The sequence below is a fragment of the Muntiacus reevesi genome, chromosome X (assembly GCF_963930625.1).
Source record: "Muntiacus reevesi chromosome X, mMunRee1.1, whole genome shotgun sequence".
In the NCBI taxonomy this organism is placed as follows: domain Eukaryota; kingdom Metazoa; phylum Chordata; class Mammalia; order Artiodactyla; family Cervidae; genus Muntiacus; species Muntiacus reevesi.
Window position 1 is genome coordinate 102,503,869 of NC_089271.1, and position 22,580 is coordinate 102,526,448.

The window sequence follows — 22,580 nt, forward strand, 5'->3', positions numbered from 1 at the left end:
GTTGGTTTCTGTGTCATTTGTGTGCTTGTGTTTTAATGTTACAGGTTATCAAGTCGGCAGTGATTCAGAAGCTTCAGGATCGTCCGGAAGAGGTGGAAGAGGTAGTTTCCGAGGCTGCCTTGGAGGATCTGGTCTAGGAAGTTCAAGTTAGTAGTGGATTGCAAATACTGTGCTTCATTTATTAAAGAAATGATTAAAAATAACACCTATCACATATAAGATTATTATGACTTTATGAGAACGGTTTAGTATAATGGCTGGCAGGTACATAATGACTTATGCTATGCAAAATATTATTTTGTAGACGTACGTAATTCCTTATAGATTAAATGAGAGTATGTGAATTTTCTAACAGTTTGTGTGATGCAGTTCTTTAATATTACATGCTGTGAAGCGTTTTAGAGCTTTGATAAAGATGGCTGACCTTACAAATAAGTGGCATTCTCATGATTCCATTATACCTTCTTATACCAGTGTGGCTTTCTACCTAGATTTTTCCAGTTGTCTTTCCTTGGTGCTAAGATATTGTCTCCTGAAGTCACTTTTGGAATGCATGTCTCTCTTAACAGAGGAGAACAGAATAGTGAAAATAAGAACGTAAACTGATATAATGATTTAATAGATATGTAGCAGATTAGTGAATTGTCACTTTTTGAAAAGTGAAGAGATCCACAGGGTTGCTGTTTAAGACTGATAAAGTTTGATTTGAGTGCAGTGGGTACGAAGGGATGCTATTCTGGAGAATAAGCAGTAAGCTTATGTAATGTGAAATTTTGAGGGGCAGCAACAGTGCTGCTTTTCAAAGGCAATTTAACTTGCTTATATCATATTGTGGTGTAGTATTAGCTCTGTTATTGTGGCATATAGTTAAATATCTCCTGAGGAGAGAATAGGAACAGAAGGAGAGGAGACTGTTCAAAGATAATAGATGAGACTTTTCCAGAGTGAATGAGGTATAAGAGTCTTGAGCAAGGTAAATAAAAGCAAATTTACACCCTTAAAAAATACTCTAGAGATTAAAAAAAAAATTGAAAACTCACCAGAGGAGAAAGATCCACCTATCCAGGCAAGAATCCTGGAGTGGGTAGCCTTTCCCTGCTCCAGGGGATCTTCCCAACCCAGGAATTGAACCCAGGTCTCCTTCATTGAAGGCAGATTCTTTACCAGCTGAGCCACAAAGGAAATCCAAAGCCCTTGACTGTGTGGATCTCAACAAATTGTGGAAAATTCTTAAAGAGCTGGGAATACCAGGCCATCTTACCTGCCTCCTGAGAAATCTGTTTGCAGGTCAAGAGGCAACAGTTAGAACCAGACGTGGAACAACGGACTGGTTCCAAATTGGGAAAGGAGTAGTTCAAAGCTGTATATTGTCACCCTCCTTATTTAACTAATAGGCAGAGTACATCATGAGAAATGCCGGGCTGGATGAAGTGTAAGCTGGAATCAAGATTTCTGGTAGAAATATCAATAACCTCAGATACGCAGATGACGCCACCCTTATGGCAGAAAGTGAAGAGGAACTAAATAGCCTCTTGATGAGAGTGAAAGAGGAGAGTGAAAGAGTTGACTTCAAGCTCAACATTCAGAAAACTAAGATCATGGCATCTGGTCCCATCACTTCATGGCAAATAGATGGGGAAAACAGTGGCAGACTTTATTTTCTTGGGTTCTGGAATCACTGCCGATAGTGACTGCAGCCATGAAATTAAAAGATGGTTGCTCCTTGGAAGAAAACCTATGACCCAGACAGCATATTAAAAAGCAGAGACATTACTTTGCCAACAAAAGTCCTCCTGGTCAACGTTACGGTTTTTCCAGGAGTCATGTATGGATGTGAGAGTTGGACTGTTAAAGAAAAGTGAGCTCAGAAAGAATTGATGCTTTTGAACTGTGGTGTTGGAGAAGACTCTTGAAAGTCCCTTGGACTACAAGGAGATCAAACCAGTCAATCCTAAAGGAAATCAGTCCTAAATATTCATTGGAAGGACTGATGCTGAAACTGAAGCTTCGATACTTTGGCCACCTGGTGCGAAGAACTGACTCATTGGAAGAGACCCTGATGCTGGGAAAGATTGAAGGTGGGAGGAGAAGGGGACGACAGAAGATGAGATGTTTGGTGTCACCCGACTCGATGGACATGAGTCTGAGTAAGCTTCAGGAGTTGGTGCTGGACAGGGAAGCCTGGTGTGCTGCAGTCCATCGGGTCGCAAAGAGTCAGACATGACTGAGAGACTGTACTGAACTGATAAAAGAACAGTAGGTCAACAGCATAAATTTTTTTCAGTAGTGGCAGAGGTCAGGGTAAGGTAGAATTCAGAATACTAAGGGAGAATAACTCTGAACCCAAGCTGCTGTTTTCAGATAATTTGGGTGTTAGAAATAATATTTTGGGTAAAGTTGATGTTTAATACTTTTAGGGGATTGAGGAAAGGACTGTTCAATCATATTAGTAAAAAGGAAACTGAGCTTTGGAAGAAAGTAGGAAGCAATGATGAGCCAAAATAGATAAATAACATTTCAAAATTCGTAAGCATATTGGTATAATTGAAAGCATATTGACTGCATGAGCTAGTGATAATGATGATTAATTTAGGGTTATTTAGAAATAAAAAGAACTAAAATTTTAACAAATGAAAAGACAGTTCTTTGTCAGTTCTTATTAGTAAAAAGAAGAATAGATTGAAATTAAAGATTTCTTACATATGGTAAAAGTTGGGGTAATCAGAAAAAGAATAAAATAAGTAACCTACTAGTGGAGGAAATACAGTAGAAAGAGGAGAGGACTTTGTAGGAAGGAGATTAGGTTGAAAATAATTTTAATAATAGCTTCAGTATCCATGGTGACATTGAAGGATGTCAGTAAGATCATTAAATAAAATACAGCCTTTGGGGATATCTAATAGAAGGCCAGAGAGGCAAAGAGGAAGCATTGAAAGAAACCGGTGAAGAGAAAACACAAAATAAGATGATAGGAGTGAAAATACATGTATCAGTAATTTTATGTGAGCATTTCAATGCAGAGTTGAGAATAAAGAGAAAAAATATCAGTACGTTATTAAAGAAAGCTGATGTAGAAATAGACAAAATAGACTCTTAAGGCAGATATAGTTCTGAACATGCCTTGAATCTAACAGCATAGTCTTAAACTATACAGGGCAAAAATTGAAATAAGGAAAAATGTGCAAACCCTAGTGAAACAGTTATTCACCATTAGGATTTTAAACTATTTTATTTTTCAAAAACTGATAGACCACAAATGAGTAAGATTACAGATTTGAATATAAGATTTGAATATCAGTTATTAAGCCTGATTTAATAGTTGTGTTTGAAGTGATATATTCGCAAATTACAAATCCTTTTCCAGCATACAGAAAATATACACAATTTGAAAATCTATTAAGGCTAAAGGAAAGGCCCAAGATATATCATAAAATTTATATCGTAGACCATATTGTAACTATTAAGGTGGATATTGTACTTGTTAAAATGCATTAAAAGTAGAAATCAATAACAGAGGCCTGACCCTTGTGCTTTGGGAACTGCATTTCTCAGTTTATGAATTGCAGTTTATGTGGAAATGATGAAATATTTAGAATGGGATGACTATAAAAACCGAACATATAAAAATGTATGGGGTTACGTGGCTGTGGGCTGCTCCATGGGGTGGGCACCACTTCCCATGGCATCCCATGGAGGCCACTCCCATTGGTCCAGGGCAGTTCTTCAAAATAAGTATGCAAATATGATCCGGTTTCCTACTGGGGCTGGCGACAGTGCACTGGTCCAGTGAAGGAGTCCAGGAGGGGCATCATCATTGCCTGCTACTCCACCACCTCTGTTTCTACCTAATGTTGTGTGGAAGGCCAGTGCAATCAGAAAAAAGTTATTGAAGATACAGGACCTTGACAAGAAAGCACAGCATATGACTTGATTATCTATTTGTAAAATCCAAAAGAATGCATAGTTTATCAACCACTGAAAATAATATCATAATGTGTTAGGTTGTGAAATCAGCATACAGAAGATAACAGCCTTCCATGCAGTTCAATTAGTAGATGTATGGCAGATATCCTATCTGTAGTCATAAAATAAGATAAAATAGCGTAAGAATAAGGTATTCCAAAGAATGCGAGTTCCACAGAATAGCAGAGAGAGAAAGAAAGCCTTCCTCAGTGATCAGTGCAAAGAAATAGAGGGAAACAATAGAAGGGGAAAGACTAGACATCTCTTCAAGAAAATTAGAGATACCAAGGGAATATTTCATGCAACGATAGGCTCAATAAAGGACAGAAATGGTATGGACCTAACAGAAGCAGAAATATTAAGAAGATGTGGCAAGAATATACAGAAGAACTGTACAAAAAAGATCTTCATGACCCAGATAATCATGATAGTGTAGAGCCAGCCATCCTGGAATACAAAGTCAAGTGGACCTTAGGAAGCATCACTATGAGCAAAGCTAGTGGAAGTGATGGAATTCCAGTAGAGCTGTTTCAAATCCTGGAAGATGATTCTGTGAAAGTGCTGCACTCAACATGCCAGCAAATTTGGAAAACTCAGCAGTGGCCACAGGACTGGAAAAGGTCAGTTTTCATTCCAATCCCAAAGAAAGGCAATACCAAAGGATGCTCAAACTACTGCACAATTGCACTCATCTCACACGCTAGCAAAGTAATGCTCAAAATTCTCCAAGAGAGGCTTCACCAATACGTGAACCGTGAGCTTCCAGATATTCAAGCTGGTTTTAGAAGCGGCAGAGGAAGCAGAGATCAAATTGCCAATATCTGCTGGATCATCGAAAAAGCACGAGAGTTCCAGAAAAATGTCTATTTCTGCTTTATTGACTATGCCAAAGCCTTCGACTGTGTGGATCACAATAAACTGTGGAAAATTCTGAGAGATGGGAAGTCCAGTGGGGTCACAAAGAGTCAGACAAGACTGCCCAACTGAACTGAACTGAAATATAGAAAGCAAATACTAACAGACCTAAAGGAAGAAATGGATGGGAATACAATCATAGAGGAGACTTTAACACCTCACTGACGTCAGTGGACAAATCTTCCAGACAGAAAATCGATAAGGCAACAGAGATCCTAGATGACATATTAGGACAGTTAGGCCTAATTGATATTTTCAGGACATTCAGTTCAGTCCAGTCACTCAGGCTCTCTGTGACCCTGTGGTCTCAGCACACCACGCTTCCCTGTCCATCACCAGCACCCATAGCTTGTTCAAACTCATGTCCGTTGAGTCGGTGATGCCATCCAGCCATCTTATCCTCTGTCATCCCCTTCTCCTCCCATCTTCAATCTCTCCCAGCATCAGGGTCTTTTCCAATGAGTCAGTTCTTCGCATCAGGTGGCCAAAATATTGGAGTTTCAGCTTCAGCATCAGTCCTTCCAATGAATAATCAGGAGTTATTTGCTTTAGGATTGACTGGTTTGATGTCCTTGCAGTGCAAGGGACTCTCAAGAGTCTTCTCCAACACCACAGTGTTTATAGGTGTCACTTTTTCTTTTTAGTCATGTTTAGGTTTTGTTCCCAAAGCACACAGTGGATTAAAAAAAAAAAGATCATAGCTTTTATTTATTTACTGGTAAAGTTGATCATTTGTAGGTCAAACACAGCATTTCTATTTAGTAACTATCTGTTGATGACTTAAAATATTAAAGTCATTGAGTTATGCAAGGTTTAAATTAACTTGGCCACCATGTCCCCAAGATTTCTTTGTTGGTTTCTGTGTCATTTGTGTGCTTGTGTTTTAATGTTACAGGTTATCAAGTCGGCAGTGATTCAGAAGCTTCAGGATCGTCCGGAAGAGGTGGAAGAGGTAGTTTCCGAGGCTGCCTTGGAGGATCTGGTCTAGGAAGTTCAAGTTAGTAGTGGATTGCAAATACTGTGCTTCATTTATTAAAGAAATGATTAAAAATAACACCTATCACATATAAGATTATTATGACTTTATGAGAACGGTTTAGTATAATGGCTGGCAGGTACATAATGACTTATGCTATGCAAAATATTATTTTGTAGACGTACGTAATTCCTTATAGATTAAATGAGAGTATGTGAATTTTCTAACAGTTTGTGTGATGCAGTTCTTTAATATTACATGCTGTGAAGCGTTTTAGAGCTTTGATAAAGATGGCTGACCTTACAAATAAGTGGCATTCTCATGATTCCATTATACCTTCTTATACCAGTGTGGCTTTCTACCTAGATTTTTCCAGTCGTCTTTCCTTGGTGCTAAGATATTGTCTCCTGAAGTCACTTTTGGAATGCATGTCTCTCTTAACAGAGGAGAACAGAATAGTGAAAATAAGAACGTAAACTGATATAATGATTTAATAGATATGTAGCAGATTAGTGAATTGTCACTTTTTGAAAAGTGAAGAGATCCACAGGGTTGCTGTTTAAGACTGATAAAGTTTGATTTGAGTGCAGTGGGTACGAAGGGATGCTATTCTGGAGAATAAGCAGTAAGCTTATGTAATGTGAAATTTTGAGGGGCAGCAACAGTGCTGCTTTTCAAAGGCAATTTAACTTGCTTATATCATATTGTGGTGTAGTATTAGCTCTGTTATTGTGGCATATAGTTAAATATCTCCTGAGGAGAGAATAGGAACAGAAGGAGAGGAGACTGTTCAAAGATAATAGATGAGACTTTTCCAGAGTGAATGAGGTATAAGAGTCTTGAGCAAGGTAAATAAAAGCAAATTTACACCCTTACAAAATACTCTAGAGATTAAAAAAAAATTGAAAACTCACCAGAGGAGAAAGATCCACCTATCTAGGCAAGAATCCTGGAGTGGGTAGCCTTTCCCTGCTCCAGGGGATCTTCCCAACCCAGGAATTGAACCCAGGTCTCCTTCATTGAAGGCAGATTCTTTACCAGCTGAGCCACAAAGGAAATCCAAAGCCCTTGACTGTGTGGATCTCAACAAATTGTGGAAAATTCTTAAAGAGCTGGGAATACCAGGCCATCTTACCTGCCTCCTGAGAAATCTGTTTGCAGGTCAAGAGGCAACAGTTAGAACCAGACGTGGAACAACGGACTGGTTCCAAATTGGGAAAGGAGTAGTTCAAAGCTGTATATTGTCACCCTCCTTATTTAACTAATAGGCAGAGTACATCATGAGAAATGCCGGGCTGGATGAAGTGTAAGCTGGAATCAAGATTTCTGGTAGAAATATCAATAACCTCAGATACGCAGATGACGCCACCCTTATGGCAGAAAGTGAAGAGGAACTAAATAGCCTCTTGATGAGAGTGAAAGAGGAGAGTGAAAGAGTTGACTTCAAGCTCAACATTCAGAAAACTAAGATCATGGCATCTGGTCCCATCACTTCATGGCAAATAGATGGGGAAAACAGTGGCAGACTTTATTTTCTTGGGTTCTGGAATCACTGCCGATAGTGACTGCAGCCATGAAATTAAAAGATGGTTGCTCCTTGGAAGAAAACCTATGACCCAGACAGCATATTAAAAAGCAGAGACATTACTTTGCCAACAAAAGTCCTCCTGGTCAACGTTACGGTTTTTCCAGGAGTCATGTATGGATGTGAGAGTTGGACTGTTAAAGAAAAGTGAGCTCAGAAAGAATTGATGCTTTTGAACTGTGGTGTTGGAGAAGACTCTTGAAAGTCCCTTGGACTACAAGGAGATCAAACCAGTCAATCCTAAAGGAAATCAGTCCTAAATATTCATTGGAAGGACTGATGCTGAAACTGAAGCTTCGATACTTTGGCCACCTGGTGCGAAGAACTGACTCATTGGAAGAGACCCTGATGCTGGGAAAGATTGAAGGTGGGAGGAGAAGGGGACGACAGAAGATGAGATGTTTGGTGTCACCCGACTCGATGGACATGAGTCTGAGTAAGCTTCAGGAGTTGGTGCTGGACAGGGAAGCCTGGTGTGCTGCAGTCCATCGGGTCGCAAAGAGTCAGACATGACTGAGAGACTGTACTGAACTGATAAAAGAACAGTAGGTCAACAGCATAAATTTTTTTCAGTAGTGGCAGAGGTCAGGGTAAGGTAGAATTCAGAATACTAAGGGAGAATAACTCTGAACCCAAGCTGCTGTTTTCAGATCATTTGGGTGTTAGAAATAATATTTTGGGTAAAGTTGATGTTTAATACTTTTAGGGGATTGAGGAAAGGACTGTTCAATCATATTAGTAAAAAGGAAACTGAGCTTTGGAAGAAAGTAGGAAGCAATGATGAGCCAAAATAGATAAATAACATTTCAAAATTCGTAAGCATATTGGTATAATTGAAAGCATATTGACTGCATGAGCTAGTGATAATGATGATTAATTTAGGGTTATTTAGAAATAAAAAGAACTAAAATTTTAACAAATGAAAAGACAGTTCTTTGTCAGTTCTTATTAGTAAAAAGAAGAATAGATTGAAATTAAAGATTTCTTACATATGGTAAAAGTTGGGGTAATCAGAAAAAGAATAAAATAAGTAACCTACTAGTGGAGGAAATACAGTAGAAAGAGGAGAGGACTTTGTAGGAAGGAGATTAGGTTGAAAATAATTTTAATAATAGCTTCAGTATCCATGGTGACATTGAAGGATGTCAGTAAGATCATTAAATAAAATACAGCCTTTGGGGATATCTAATAGAAGGCCAGAGAGGCAAAGAGGAAGCATTGAAAGAAACCGGTGAAGAGAAAACACAAAATAAGATGATAGGAGTGAAAATACATGTATCAGTAATTTTATGTGAGCATTTCAATGCAGAGTTGAGAATAAAGAGAAAAAATATCAGTACGTTATTAAAGAAAGCTGATGTAGAAATAGACAAAATAGACTCTTAAGGCAGATATAGTTCTGAACATGCCTTGAATCTAACAGCATAGTCTTAAACTATACAGGGCAAAAATTGAAATAAGGAAAAATGTGCAAACCCTAGTGAAACAGTTATTCACCATTAGGATTTTAAACTATTTTATTTTTCAAAAACTGATAGACCACAAATGAGTAAGATTACAGATTTGAATATAAGATTTGAATATCAGTTATTAAGCCTGATTTAATAGTTGTGTTTGAAGTGATATATTCGCAAATTACAAATCCTTTTCCAGCATACAGAAAATATACACAATTTGAAAATCTATTAAGGCTAAAGGAAAGGCCCAAGATATATCATAAAATTTATATCGTAGACCATATTGTAACTATTAAGGTGGATATTGTACTTGTTAAAATGCATTAAAAGTAGAAATCAATAACAGAGGCCTGACCCTTGTGCTTTGGGAACTGCATTTCTCAGTTTATGAATTGCAGTTTATGTGGAAATGATGAAATATTTAGAATGGGATGACTATAAAAACCGAACATATAAAAATGTATGGGGTTACGTGGCTGTGGGCTGCTCCATGGGGTGGGCACCACTTCCCATGGCATCCCATGGAGGCCACTCCCATTGGTCCAGGGCAGTTCTTCAAAATAAGTATGCAAATATGATCCGGTTTCCTACTGGGGCTGGCGACAGTGCACTGGTCCAGTGAAGGAGTCCAGGAGGGGCATCATCATTGCCTGCTACTCCACCACCTCTGTTTCTACCTAATGTTGTGTGGAAGGCCAGTGCAATCAGAAAAAAGTTATTGAAGATACAGGACCTTGACAAGAAAGCACAGCATATGACTTGATTATCTATTTGTAAAATCCAAAAGAATGCATAGTTTATCAACCACTGAAAATAATATCATAATGTGTTAGGTTGTGAAATCAGCATACAGAAGATAACAGCCTTCCATGCAGTTCAATTAGTAGATGTATGGCAGATATCCTATCTGTAGTCATAAAATAAGATAAAATAGCGTAAGAATAAGGTATTCCAAAGAATGCGAGTTCCACAGAATAGCAGAGAGAGAAAGAAAGCCTTCCTCAGTGATCAGTGCAAAGAAATAGAGGGAAACAATAGAAGGGGAAAGACTAGACATCTCTTCAAGAAAATTAGAGATACCAAGGGAATATTTCATGCAACGATAGGCTCAATAAAGGACAGAAATGGTATGGACCTAACAGAAGCAGAAATATTAAGAAGATGTGGCAAGAATATACAGAAGAACTGTACAAAAAAGATCTTCATGACCCAGATAATCATGATAGTGTAGAGCCAGCCATCCTGGAATACAAAGTCAAGTGGACCTTAGGAAGCATCACTATGAGCAAAGCTAGTGGAAGTGATGGAATTCCAGTAGAGCTGTTTCAAATCCTGGAAGATGATTCTGTGAAAGTGCTGCACTCAACATGCCAGCAAATTTGGAAAACTCAGCAGTGGCCACAGGACTGGAAAAGGTCAGTTTTCATTCCAATCCCAAAGAAAGGCAATACCAAAGGATGCTCAAACTACTGCACAATTGCACTCATCTCACACGCTAGCAAAGTAATGCTCAAAATTCTCCAAGAGAGGCTTCACCAATACGTGAACCGTGAGCTTCCAGATATTCAAGCTGGTTTTAGAAGCGGCAGAGGAAGCAGAGATCAAATTGCCAATATCTGCTGGATCATCGAAAAAGCACGAGAGTTCCAGAAAAATGTCTATTTCTGCTTTATTGACTATGCCAAAGCCTTCGACTGTGTGGATCACAATAAACTGTGGAAAATTCTGAGAGATGGGAAGTCCAGTGGGGTCACAAAGAGTCAGACAAGACTGCCCAACTGAACTGAACTGAAATATAGAAAGCAAATACTAACAGACCTAAAGGAAGAAATGGATGGGAATACAATCATAGAGGAGACTTTAACACCTCACTGACGTCAGTGGACAAATCTTCCAGACAGAAAATCGATAAGGCAACAGAGATCCTAGATGACATATTAGGACAGTTAGGCCTAATTGATATTTTCAGGACATTCAGTTCAGTCCAGTCACTCAGGCTCTCTGTGACCCTGTGGTCTCAGCACACCACGCTTCCCTGTCCATCACCAGCACCCATAGCTTGTTCAAACTCATGTCCGTTGAGTCGGTGATGCCATCCAGCCATCTTATCCTCTGTCATCCCCTTCTCCTCCCATCTTCAATCTCTCCCAGCATCAGGGTCTTTTCCAATGAGTCAGTTCTTCGCATCAGGTGGCCAAAATATTGGAGTTTCAGCTTCAGCATCAGTCCTTCCAATGAATAATCAGGAGTTATTTGCTTTAGGATTGACTGGTTTGATGTCCTTGCAGTGCAAGGGACTCTCAAGAGTCTTCTCCAACACCACAGTGTTTATAGGTGTCACTTTTTCTTTTTAGTCATGTTTAGGTTTTGTTCCCAAAGCACACAGTGGATTAAAAAAAAAAAGATCATAGCTTTTATTTATTTACTGGTAAAGTTGATCATTTGTAGGTCAAACACAGCATTTCTATTTAGTAACTATCTGTTGATGACTTAAAATATTAAAGTCATTGAGTTATGCAAGGTTTAAATTAACTTGGCCACCATGTCCCCAAGATTTCTTTGTTGGTTTCTGTGTCATTTGTGTGCTTGTGTTTTAATGTTACAGGTTATCAAGTCGGCAGTGATTCAGAAGCTTCAGGATCGTCCGGAAGAGGTGGAAGAGGTAGTTTCCGAGGCTGCCTTGGAGGATCTGGTCTAGGAAGTTCAAGTTAGTAGTGGATTGCAAATACTGTGCTTCATTTATTAAAGAAATGATTAAAAATAACACCTATCACATATAAGATTATTATGACTTTATGAGAACGGTTTAGTATAATGGCTGGCAGGTACATAATGACTTATGCTATGCAAAATATTATTTTGTAGACGTACGTAATTCCTTATAGATTAAATGAGAGTATGTGAATTTTCTAACAGTTTGTGTGATGCAGTTCTTTAATATTACATGCTGTGAAGCGTTTTAGAGCTTTGATAAAGATGGCTGACCTTACAAATAAGTGGCATTCTCATGATTCCATTATACCTTCTTATACCAGTGTGGCTTTCTACCTAGATTTTTCCAGTTGTCTTTCCTTGGTGCTAAGATATTGTCTCCTGAAGTCACTTTTGGAATGCATGTCTCTCTTAACAGAGGAGAACAGAATAGTGAAAATAAGAACGTAAACTGATATAATGATTTAATAGATATGTAGCAGATTAGTGAATTGTCACTTTTTGAAAAGTGAAGAGATCCACAGGGTTGCTGTTTAAGACTGATAAAGTTTGATTTGAGTGCAGTGGGTACGAAGGGATGCTATTCTGGAGAATAAGCAGTAAGCTTATGTAATGTGAAATTTTGAGGGGCAGCAACAGTGCTGCTTTTCAAAGGCAATTTAACTTGCTTATATCATATTGTGGTGTAGTATTAGCTCTGTTATTGTGGCATATAGTTAAATATCTCCTGAGGAGAGAATAGGAACAGAAGGAGAGGAGACTGTTCAAAGATAATAGATGAGACTTTTCCAGAGTGAATGAGGTATAAGAGTCTTGAGCAAGGTAAATAAAAGCAAATTTACACCCTTAAAAAATACTCTAGAGATTAAAAAAAAAATTGAAAACTCACCAGAGGAGAAAGATCCACCTATCCAGGCAAGAATCCTGGAGTGGGTAGCCTTTCCCTGCTCCAGGGGATCTTCCCAACCCAGGAATTGAACCCAGGTCTCCTTCATTGAAGGCAGATTCTTTACCAGCTGAGCCACAAAGGAAATCCAAAGCCCTTGACTGTGTGGATCTCAACAAATTGTGGAAAATTCTTAAAGAGCTGGGAATACCAGGCCATCTTACCTGCCTCCTGAGAAATCTGTTTGCAGGTCAAGAGGCAACAGTTAGAACCAGACGTGGAACAACGGACTGGTTCCAAATTGGGAAAGGAGTAGTTCAAAGCTGTATATTGTCACCCTCCTTATTTAACTAATAGGCAGAGTACATCATGAGAAATGCCGGGCTGGATGAAGTGTAAGCTGGAATCAAGATTTCTGGTAGAAATATCAATAACCTCAGATACGCAGATGACGCCACCCTTATGGCAGAAAGTGAAGAGGAACTAAATAGCCTCTTGATGAGAGTGAAAGAGGAGAGTGAAAGAGTTGACTTCAAGCTCAACATTCAGAAAACTAAGATCATGGCATCTGGTCCCATCACTTCATGGCAAATAGATGGGGAAAACAGTGGCAGACTTTATTTTCTTGGGTTCTGGAATCACTGCCGATAGTGACTGCAGCCATGAAATTAAAAGATGGTTGCTCCTTGGAAGAAAACCTATGACCCAGACAGCATATTAAAAAGCAGAGACATTACTTTGCCAACAAAAGTCCTCCTGGTCAACGTTACGGTTTTTCCAGGAGTCATGTATGGATGTGAGAGTTGGACTGTTAAAGAAAAGTGAGCTCAGAAAGAATTGATGCTTTTGAACTGTGGTGTTGGAGAAGACTCTTGAAAGTCCCTTGGACTACAAGGAGATCAAACCAGTCAATCCTAAAGGAAATCAGTCCTAAATATTCATTGGAAGGACTGATGCTGAAACTGAAGCTTCGATACTTTGGCCACCTGGTGCGAAGAACTGACTCATTGGAAGAGACCCTGATGCTGGGAAAGATTGAAGGTGGGAGGAGAAGGGGACGACAGAAGATGAGATGTTTGGTGTCACCCGACTCGATGGACATGAGTCTGAGTAAGCTTCAGGAGTTGGTGCTGGACAGGGAAGCCTGGTGTGCTGCAGTCCATCGGGTCGCAAAGAGTCAGACATGACTGAGAGACTGTACTGAACTGATAAAAGAACAGTAGGTCAACAGCATAAATTTTTTTCAGTAGTGGCAGAGGTCAGGGTAAGGTAGAATTCAGAATACTAAGGGAGAATAACTCTGAACCCAAGCTGCTGTTTTCAGATAATTTGGGTGTTAGAAATAATATTTTGGGTAAAGTTGATGTTTAATACTTTTAGGGGATTGAGGAAAGGACTGTTCAATCATATTAGTAAAAAGGAAACTGAGCTTTGGAAGAAAGTAGGAAGCAATGATGAGCCAAAATAGATAAATAACATTTCAAAATTCGTAAGCATATTGGTATAATTGAAAGCATATTGACTGCATGAGCTAGTGATAATGATGATTAATTTAGGGTTATTTAGAAATAAAAAGAACTAAAATTTTAACAAATGAAAAGACAGTTCTTTGTCAGTTCTTATTAGTAAAAAGAAGAATAGATTGAAATTAAAGATTTCTTACATATGGTAAAAGTTGGGGTAATCAGAAAAAGAATAAAATAAGTAACCTACTAGTGGAGGAAATACAGTAGAAAGAGGAGAGGACTTTGTAGGAAGGAGATTAGGTTGAAAATAATTTTAATAATAGCTTCAGTATCCATGGTGACATTGAAGGATGTCAGTAAGATCATTAAATAAAATACAGCCTTTGGGGATATCTAATAGAAGGCCAGAGAGGCAAAGAGGAAGCATTGAAAGAAACCGGTGAAGAGAAAACACAAAATAAGATGATAGGAGTGAAAATACATGTATCAGTAATTTTATGTGAGCATTTCAATGCAGAGTTGAGAATAAAGAGAAAAAATATCAGTACGTTATTAAAGAAAGCTGATGTAGAAATAGACAAAATAGACTCTTAAGGCAGATATAGTTCTGAACATGCCTTGAATCTAACAGCATAGTCTTAAACTATACAGGGCAAAAATTGAAATAAGGAAAAATGTGCAAACCCTAGTGAAACAGTTATTCACCATTAGGATTTTAAACTATTTTATTTTTCAAAAACTGATAGACCACAAATGAGTAAGATTACAGATTTGAATATAAGATTTGAATATCAGTTATTAAGCCTGATTTAATAGTTGTGTTTGAAGTGATATATTCGCAAATTACAAATCCTTTTCCAGCATACAGAAAATATACACAATTTGAAAATCTATTAAGGCTAAAGGAAAGGCCCAAGATATATCATAAAATTTATATCGTAGACCATATTGTAACTATTAAGGTGGATATTGTACTTGTTAAAATGCATTAAAAGTAGAAATCAATAACAGAGGCCTGACCCTTGTGCTTTGGGAACTGCATTTCTCAGTTTATGAATTGCAGTTTATGTGGAAATGATGAAATATTTAGAATGGGATGACTATAAAAACCGAACATATAAAAATGTATGGGGTTACGTGGCTGTGGGCTGCTCCATGGGGTGGGCACCACTTCCCATGGCATCCCATGGAGGCCACTCCCATTGGTCCAGGGCAGTTCTTCAAAATAAGTATGCAAATATGATCCGGTTTCCTACTGGGGCTGGCGACAGTGCACTGGTCCAGTGAAGGAGTCCAGGAGGGGCATCATCATTGCCTGCTACTCCACCACCTCTGTTTCTACCTAATGTTGTGTGGAAGGCCAGTGCAATCAGAAAAAAGTTATTGAAGATACAGGACCTTGACAAGAAAGCACAGCATATGACTTGATTATCTATTTGTAAAATCCAAAAGAATGCATAGTTTATCAACCACTGAAAATAATATCATAATGTGTTAGGTTGTGAAATCAGCATACAGAAGATAACAGCCTTCCATGCAGTTCAATTAGTAGATGTATGGCAGATATCCTATCTGTAGTCATAAAATAAGATAAAATAGCGTAAGAATAAGGTATTCCAAAGAATGCGAGTTCCACAGAATAGCAGAGAGAGAAAGAAAGCCTTCCTCAGTGATCAGTGCAAAGAAATAGAGGGAAACAATAGAAGGGGAAAGACTAGACATCTCTTCAAGAAAATTAGAGATACCAAGGGAATATTTCATGCAACGATAGGCTCAATAAAGGACAGAAATGGTATGGACCTAACAGAAGCAGAAATATTAAGAAGATGTGGCAAGAATATACAGAAGAACTGTACAAAAAAGATCTTCATGACCCAGATAATCATGATAGTGTAGAGCCAGCCATCCTGGAATACAAAGTCAAGTGGACCTTAGGAAGCATCACTATGAGCAAAGCTAGTGGAAGTGATGGAATTCCAGTAGAGCTGTTTCAAATCCTGGAAGATGATTCTGTGAAAGTGCTGCACTCAACATGCCAGCAAATTTGGAAAACTCAGCAGTGGCCACAGGACTGGAAAAGGTCAGTTTTCATTCCAATCCCAAAGAAAGGCAATACCAAAGGATGCTCAAACTACTGCACAATTGCACTCATCTCACACGCTAGCAAAGTAATGCTCAAAATTCTCCAAGAGAGGCTTCACCAATACGTGAACCGTGAGCTTCCAGATATTCAAGCTGGTTTTAGAAGCGGCAGAGGAAGCAGAGATCAAATTGCCAATATCTGCTGGATCATCGAAAAAGCACGAGAGTTCCAGAAAAATGTCTATTTCTGCTTTATTGACTATGCCAAAGCCTTCGACTGTGTGGATCACAATAAACTGTGGAAAATTCTGAGAGATGGGAAGTCCAGTGGGGTCACAAAGAGTCAGACAAGACTGCCCAACTGAACTGAACTGAAATATAGAAAGCAAATACTAACAGACCTAAAGGAAGAAATGGATGGGAATACAATCATAGAGGAGACTTTAACACCTCACTGACGTCAGTGGACAAATCTTCCAGACAGAAAATCGATAAGGCAACAGAGATCCTAGATGACATATTAGGACAGTTAGGCCTAATTGATATTTTCAGGACATTCAGTTCAGTCCAGTCACTCAGGCTCTCTGTGACCCTGTGGTCTCAGCACACCACGCTTCCCTGTCCATCACCAGCACCCATAGCTTGTTCAAACTCATGTCCGTTGAGTCGGTGATGCCATCCAGCCATCTTATCCTCTGTCATCCCCTTCTCCTCCCATCTTCAATCTCTCCCAGCATCAGGGTCTTTTCCAATGAGTCAGTTCTTCGCATCAGGTGGCCAAAATATTGGAGTTTCAGCTTCAGCATCAGTCCTTCCAATGAATAATCAGGAGTTATTTGCTTTAGGATTGACTGGTTTGATGTCCTTGCAGTGCAAGGGACTCTCAAGAGTCTTCTCCAACACCACAGTGTTTATAGGTGTCACTTTTTCTTTTTAGTCATGTTTAGGTTTTGTTCCCAAAGCACACAGTGGATTAAAAAAAAAAAGATCATAGCTTTTATTTATTTACTGGTAAAGTTGATCATTTGTAGGTCAAACACAGCATTTCTATTTAGTAACTATCTGTTGATGACTTAAAATATTAAAGTCATTGAGTTATGCAAGGTTTAAATTAACTTGGCCACCATGTCCCCAAGATTTCTTTGTTGGTTTCTGTGTCATTTGTGTGCTTGTGTTTTAATGTTACAGGTTATCAAGTCGGCAGTGATTCAGAAGCTTCAGGATCGTCCGGAAGAGGTGGAAGAGGTAGTTTCCGAGGCTGCCTTGGAGGATCTGGTCTAGGAAGTTCAAGTTAGTAGTGGATTGCAAATACTGTGCTTCATTTATTAAAGAAATGATTAAAAATAACACCTATCACATATAAGATTATTATGACTTTATGAGAACGGTTTAGTATAATGGCTGGCAGGTACATAATGACTTATGCTATGCAAAATATTATTTTGTAGACGTACGTAATTCCTTATAGATTAAATGAGAGTATGTGAATTTTCTAACAGTTTGTGTGATGCAGTTCTTTAATATTACATGCTGTGAAGCGTTTTAGAGCTTTGATAAAGATGGCTGACCTTACAAATAAGTGGCATTCTCATGATTCCATTATACCTTCTTATACCAGTGTGGCTTTCTACCTAGATTTTTCCAGTTGTCTTTCCTTGGTGCTAAGATATTGTCTCCTGAAGTCACTTTTGGAATGCATGTCTCTCTTAACAGAGGAGAACAGAATAGTGAAAATAAGAACGTAAACTGATATAATGATTTAATAGATATGTAGCAGATTAGTGAATTGTCACTTTTTGAAAAGTGAAGAGATCCACAGGGTTGCTGTTTAAGACTGATAAAGTTTGATTTGAGTGCAGTGGGTACGAAGGGATGCTATTCTGGAGAATAAGCAGTAAGCTTATGTAATGTGAAATTTTGAGGGGCAGCAACAGTGCTGCTTTTCAAAGGCAATTTAACTTGCTTATATCATATTGTGGTGTAGTATTAGCTCTGTTATTGTGGCATATAGTTAAATATCTCCTGAGGAGAGAATAGGAACAGAAGGAGAGGAGACTGTTCAAAGATAATAGATGAGACTTTTCCAGAGTGAATGAGGTATAAGAGTCTTGAGCAAGGTAAATAAAAGCAAATTTACACCCTTAAAAAATACTCTAGAGATTAAAAAAAAAATTGAAAACTCACCAGAGGAGAAAGATCCACCTATCCAGGCAAGAATCCTGGAGTGGGTAGCCTTTCCCTGCTCCAGGGGATCTTCCCAACCCAGGAATTGAACCCAGGTCTCCTTCATTGAAGGCAGATTCTTTACCAGCTGAGCCACAAAGGAAATCCAAAGCCCTTGACTGTGTGGATCTCAACAAATTGTGGAAAATTCTTAAAGAGCTGGGAATACCAGGCCATCTTACCTGCCTCCTGAGAAATCTGTTTGCAGGTCAAGAGGCAACAGTTAGAACCAGACGTGGAACAACGGACTGGTTCCAAATTGGGAAAGGAGTAGTTCAAAGCTGTATATTGTCACCCTCCTTATTTAACTAATAGGCAGAGTACATCATGAGAAATGCCGGGCTGGATGAAGTGTAAGCTGGAATCAAGATTTCTGGTAGAAATATCAATAACCTCAGATACGCAGATGACGCCACCCTTATGGCAGAAAGTGAAGAGGAACTAAATAGCCTCTTGATGAGAGTGAAAGAGGAGAGTGAAAGAGTTGACTTCAAGCTCAACATTCAGAAAACTAAGATCATGGCATCTGGTCCCATCACTTCATGGCAAATAGATGGGGAAAACAGTGGCAGACTTTATTTTCTTGGGTTCTGGAATCACTGCCGATAGTGACTGCAGCCATGAAATTAAAAGATGGTTGCTCCTTGGAAGAAAACCTATGACCCAGACAGCATATTAAAAAGCAGAGACATTACTTTGCCAACAAAAGTCCTCCTGGTCAACGTTACGGTTTTTCCAGGAGTCATGTATGGATGTGAGAGTTGGACTGTTAAAGAAAAGTGAGCTCAGAAAGAATTGATGCTTTTGAACTGTGGTGTTGGAGAAGACTCTTGAAAGTCCCTTGGACTACAAGGAGATCAAACCAGTCAATCCTAAAGGAAATCAGTCCTAAATATTCATTGGAAGGACTGATGCTGAAACTGAAGCTTCGATACTTTGGCCACCTGGTGCGAAGAACTGACTCATTGGAAGAGACCCTGATGCTGGGAAAGATTGAAGGTGGGAGGAGAAGGGGACGACAGAAGATGAGATGTTTGGTGTCACCCGACTCGATGGACATGAGTCTGAGTAAGCTTCAGGAGTTGGTGCTGGACAGGGAAGCCTGGTGTGCTGCAGTCCATCGGGTCGCAAAGAGTCAGACATGACTGAGAGACTGTACTGAACTGATAAAAGAACAGTAGGTCAACAGCATAAATTTTTTTCAGTAGTGGCAGAGGTCAGGGTAAGGTAGAATTCAGAATACTAAGGGAGAATAACTCTGAACCCAAGCTGCTGTTTTCAGATAATTTGGGTGTTAGAAATAATATTTTGGGTAAAGTTGATGTTTAATACTTTTAGGGGATTGAGGAAAGGACTGTTCAATCATATTAGTAAAAAGGAAACTGAGCTTTGGAAGAAAGTAGGAAGCAATGATGAGCCAAAATAGATAAATAACATTTCAAAATTCGTAAGCATATTGGTATAATTGAAAGCATATTGACTGCATGAGCTAGTGATAATGATGATTAATTTAGGGTTATTTAGAAATAAAAAGAACTAAAATTTTAACAAATGAAAAGACAGTTCTTTGTCAGTTCTTATTAGTAAAAAGAAGAATAGATTGAAATTAAAGATTTCTTACATATGGTAAAAGTTGGGGTAATCAGAAAAAGAATAAAATAAGTAACCTACTAGTGGAGGAAATACAGTAGAAAGAGGAGAGGACTTTGTAGGAAGGAGATTAGGTTGAAAATAATTTTAATAATAGCTTCAGTATCCATGGTGACATTGAAGGATGTCAGTAAGATCATTAAATAAAATACAGCCTTTGGGGATATCTAATAGAAGGCCAGAGAGGCAAAGAGGAAGCATTGAAAGAAACCGGTGAAGAGAAAACACAAAATAAGATGATAGGAGTGAAAATACATGTATCAGTAATTTTATGTGAGCATTTCAATGCAGAGTTGAGAATAAAGAGAAAAAATATCAGTACGTTATTAAAGAAAGCTGATGTAGAAATAGACAAAATAGACTCTTAAGGCAGATATAGTTCTGAACATGCCTTGAATCTAACAGCATAGTCTTAAACTATACAGGGCAAAAATTGAAATAAGGAAAAATGTGCAAACCCTAGTGAAACAGTTATTCACCATTAGGATTTTAAACTATTTTATTTTTCAAAAACTGATAGACCACAAATGAGTAAGATTACAGATTTGAATATAAGATTTGAATATCAGTTATTAAGCCTGATTTAATAGTTGTGTTTGAAGTGATATATTCGCAAATTACAAATCCTTTTCCAGCATACAGAAAATATACACAATTTGAAAATCTATTAAGGCTAAAGGAAAGGCCCAAGATATATCATAAAATTTATATCGTAGACCATATTGTAACTATTAAGGTGGATATTGTACTTGTTAAAATGCATTAAAAGTAGAAATCAATAACAGAGGCCTGACCCTTGTGCTTTGGGAACTGCATTTCTCAGTTTATGAATTGCAGTTTATGTGGAAATGATGAAATATTTAGAATGGGATGACTATAAAAACCGAACATATAAAAATGTATGGGGTTACGTGGCTGTGGGCTGCTCCATGGGGTGGGCACCACTTCCCATGGCATCCCATGGAGGCCACTCCCATTGGTCCAGGGCAGTTCTTCAAAATAAGTATGCAAATATGATCCGGTTTCCTACTGGGGCTGGCGACAGTGCACTGGTCCAGTGAAGGAGTCCAGGAGGGGCATCATCATTGCCTGCTACTCCACCACCTCTGTTTCTACCTAATGTTGTGTGGAAGGCCAGTGCAATCAGAAAAAAGTTATTGAAGATACAGGACCTTGACAAGAAAGCACAGCATATGACTTGATTATCTATTTGTAAAATCCAAAAGAATGCATAGTTTATCAACCACTGAAAATAATATCATAATGTGTTAGGTTGTGAAATCAGCATACAGAAGATAACAGCCTTCCATGCAGTTCAATTAGTAGATGTATGGCAGATATCCTATCTGTAGTCATAAAATAAGATAAAATAGCGTAAGAATAAGGTATTCCAAAGAATGCGAGTTCCACAGAATAGCAGAGAGAGAAAGAAAGCCTTCCTCAGTGATCAGTGCAAAGAAATAGAGGGAAACAATAGAAGGGGAAAGACTAGACATCTCTTCAAGAAAATTAGAGATACCAAGGGAATATTTCATGCAACGATAGGCTCAATAAAGGACAGAAATGGTATGGACCTAACAGAAGCAGAAATATTAAGAAGATGTGGCAAGAATATACAGAAGAACTGTACAAAAAAGATCTTCATGACCCAGATAATCATGATAGTGTAGAGCCAGCCATCCTGGAATACAAAGTCAAGTGGACCTTAGGAAGCATCACTATGAGCAAAGCTAGTGGAAGTGATGGAATTCCAGTAGAGCTGTTTCAAATCCTGGAAGATGATTCTGTGAAAGTGCTGCACTCAACATGCCAGCAAATTTGGAAAACTCAGCAGTGGCCACAGGACTGGAAAAGGTCAGTTTTCATTCCAATCCCAAAGAAAGGCAATACCAAAGGATGCTCAAACTACTGCACAATTGCACTCATCTCACACGCTAGCAAAGTAATGCTCAAAATTCTCCAAGAGAGGCTTCACCAATACGTGAACCGTGAGCTTCCAGATATTCAAGCTGGTTTTAGAAGCGGCAGAGGAAGCAGAGATCAAATTGCCAATATCTGCTGGATCATCGAAAAAGCACGAGAGTTCCAGAAAAATGTCTATTTCTGCTTTATTGACTATGCCAAAGCCTTCGACTGTGTGGATCACAATAAACTGTGGAAAATTCTGAGAGATGGGAAGTCCAGTGGGGTCACAAAGAGTCAGACAAGACTGCCCAACTGAACTGAACTGAAATATAGAAAGCAAATACTAACAGACCTAAAGGAAGAAATGGATGGGAATACAATCATAGAGGAGACTTTAACACCTCACTGACGTCAGTGGACAAATCTTCCAGACAGAAAATCGATAAGGCAACAGAGATCCTAGATGACATATTAGGACAGTTAGGCCTAATTGATATTTTCAGGACATTCAGTTCAGTCCAGTCACTCAGGCTCTCTGTGACCCTGTGGTCTCAGCACACCACGCTTCCCTGTCCATCACCAGCACCCATAGCTTGTTCAAACTCATGTCCGTTGAGTCGGTGATGCCATCCAGCCATCTTATCCTCTGTCATCCCCTTCTCCTCCCATCTTCAATCTCTCCCAGCATCAGGGTCTTTTCCAATGAGTCAGTTCTTCGCATCAGGTGGCCAAAATATTGGAGTTTCAGCTTCAGCATCAG

At 38.7% G+C, this 22,580-nt stretch overlaps 1 protein-coding gene across 1 annotated transcript in view; it reads left to right on the forward strand.

The window, feature by feature from the left end:
- Positions 1-22,580, forward strand: part of LOC136154640 (probable ATP-dependent RNA helicase DDX4) — a 77,966-nt gene that overhangs the window by 22,649 nt on the left and 32,737 nt on the right. The window contains exons 5-8 of the mRNA XM_065916842.1: positions 45-146; positions 5,774-5,875; positions 11,502-11,603; positions 17,231-17,332. Coding sequence (XP_065772914.1) covers positions 45-146; positions 5,774-5,875; positions 11,502-11,603; positions 17,231-17,332 — 408 coding nt within the window. The remainder of the gene's footprint in view (positions 1-44; positions 147-5,773; positions 5,876-11,501; positions 11,604-17,230; positions 17,333-22,580) is intronic.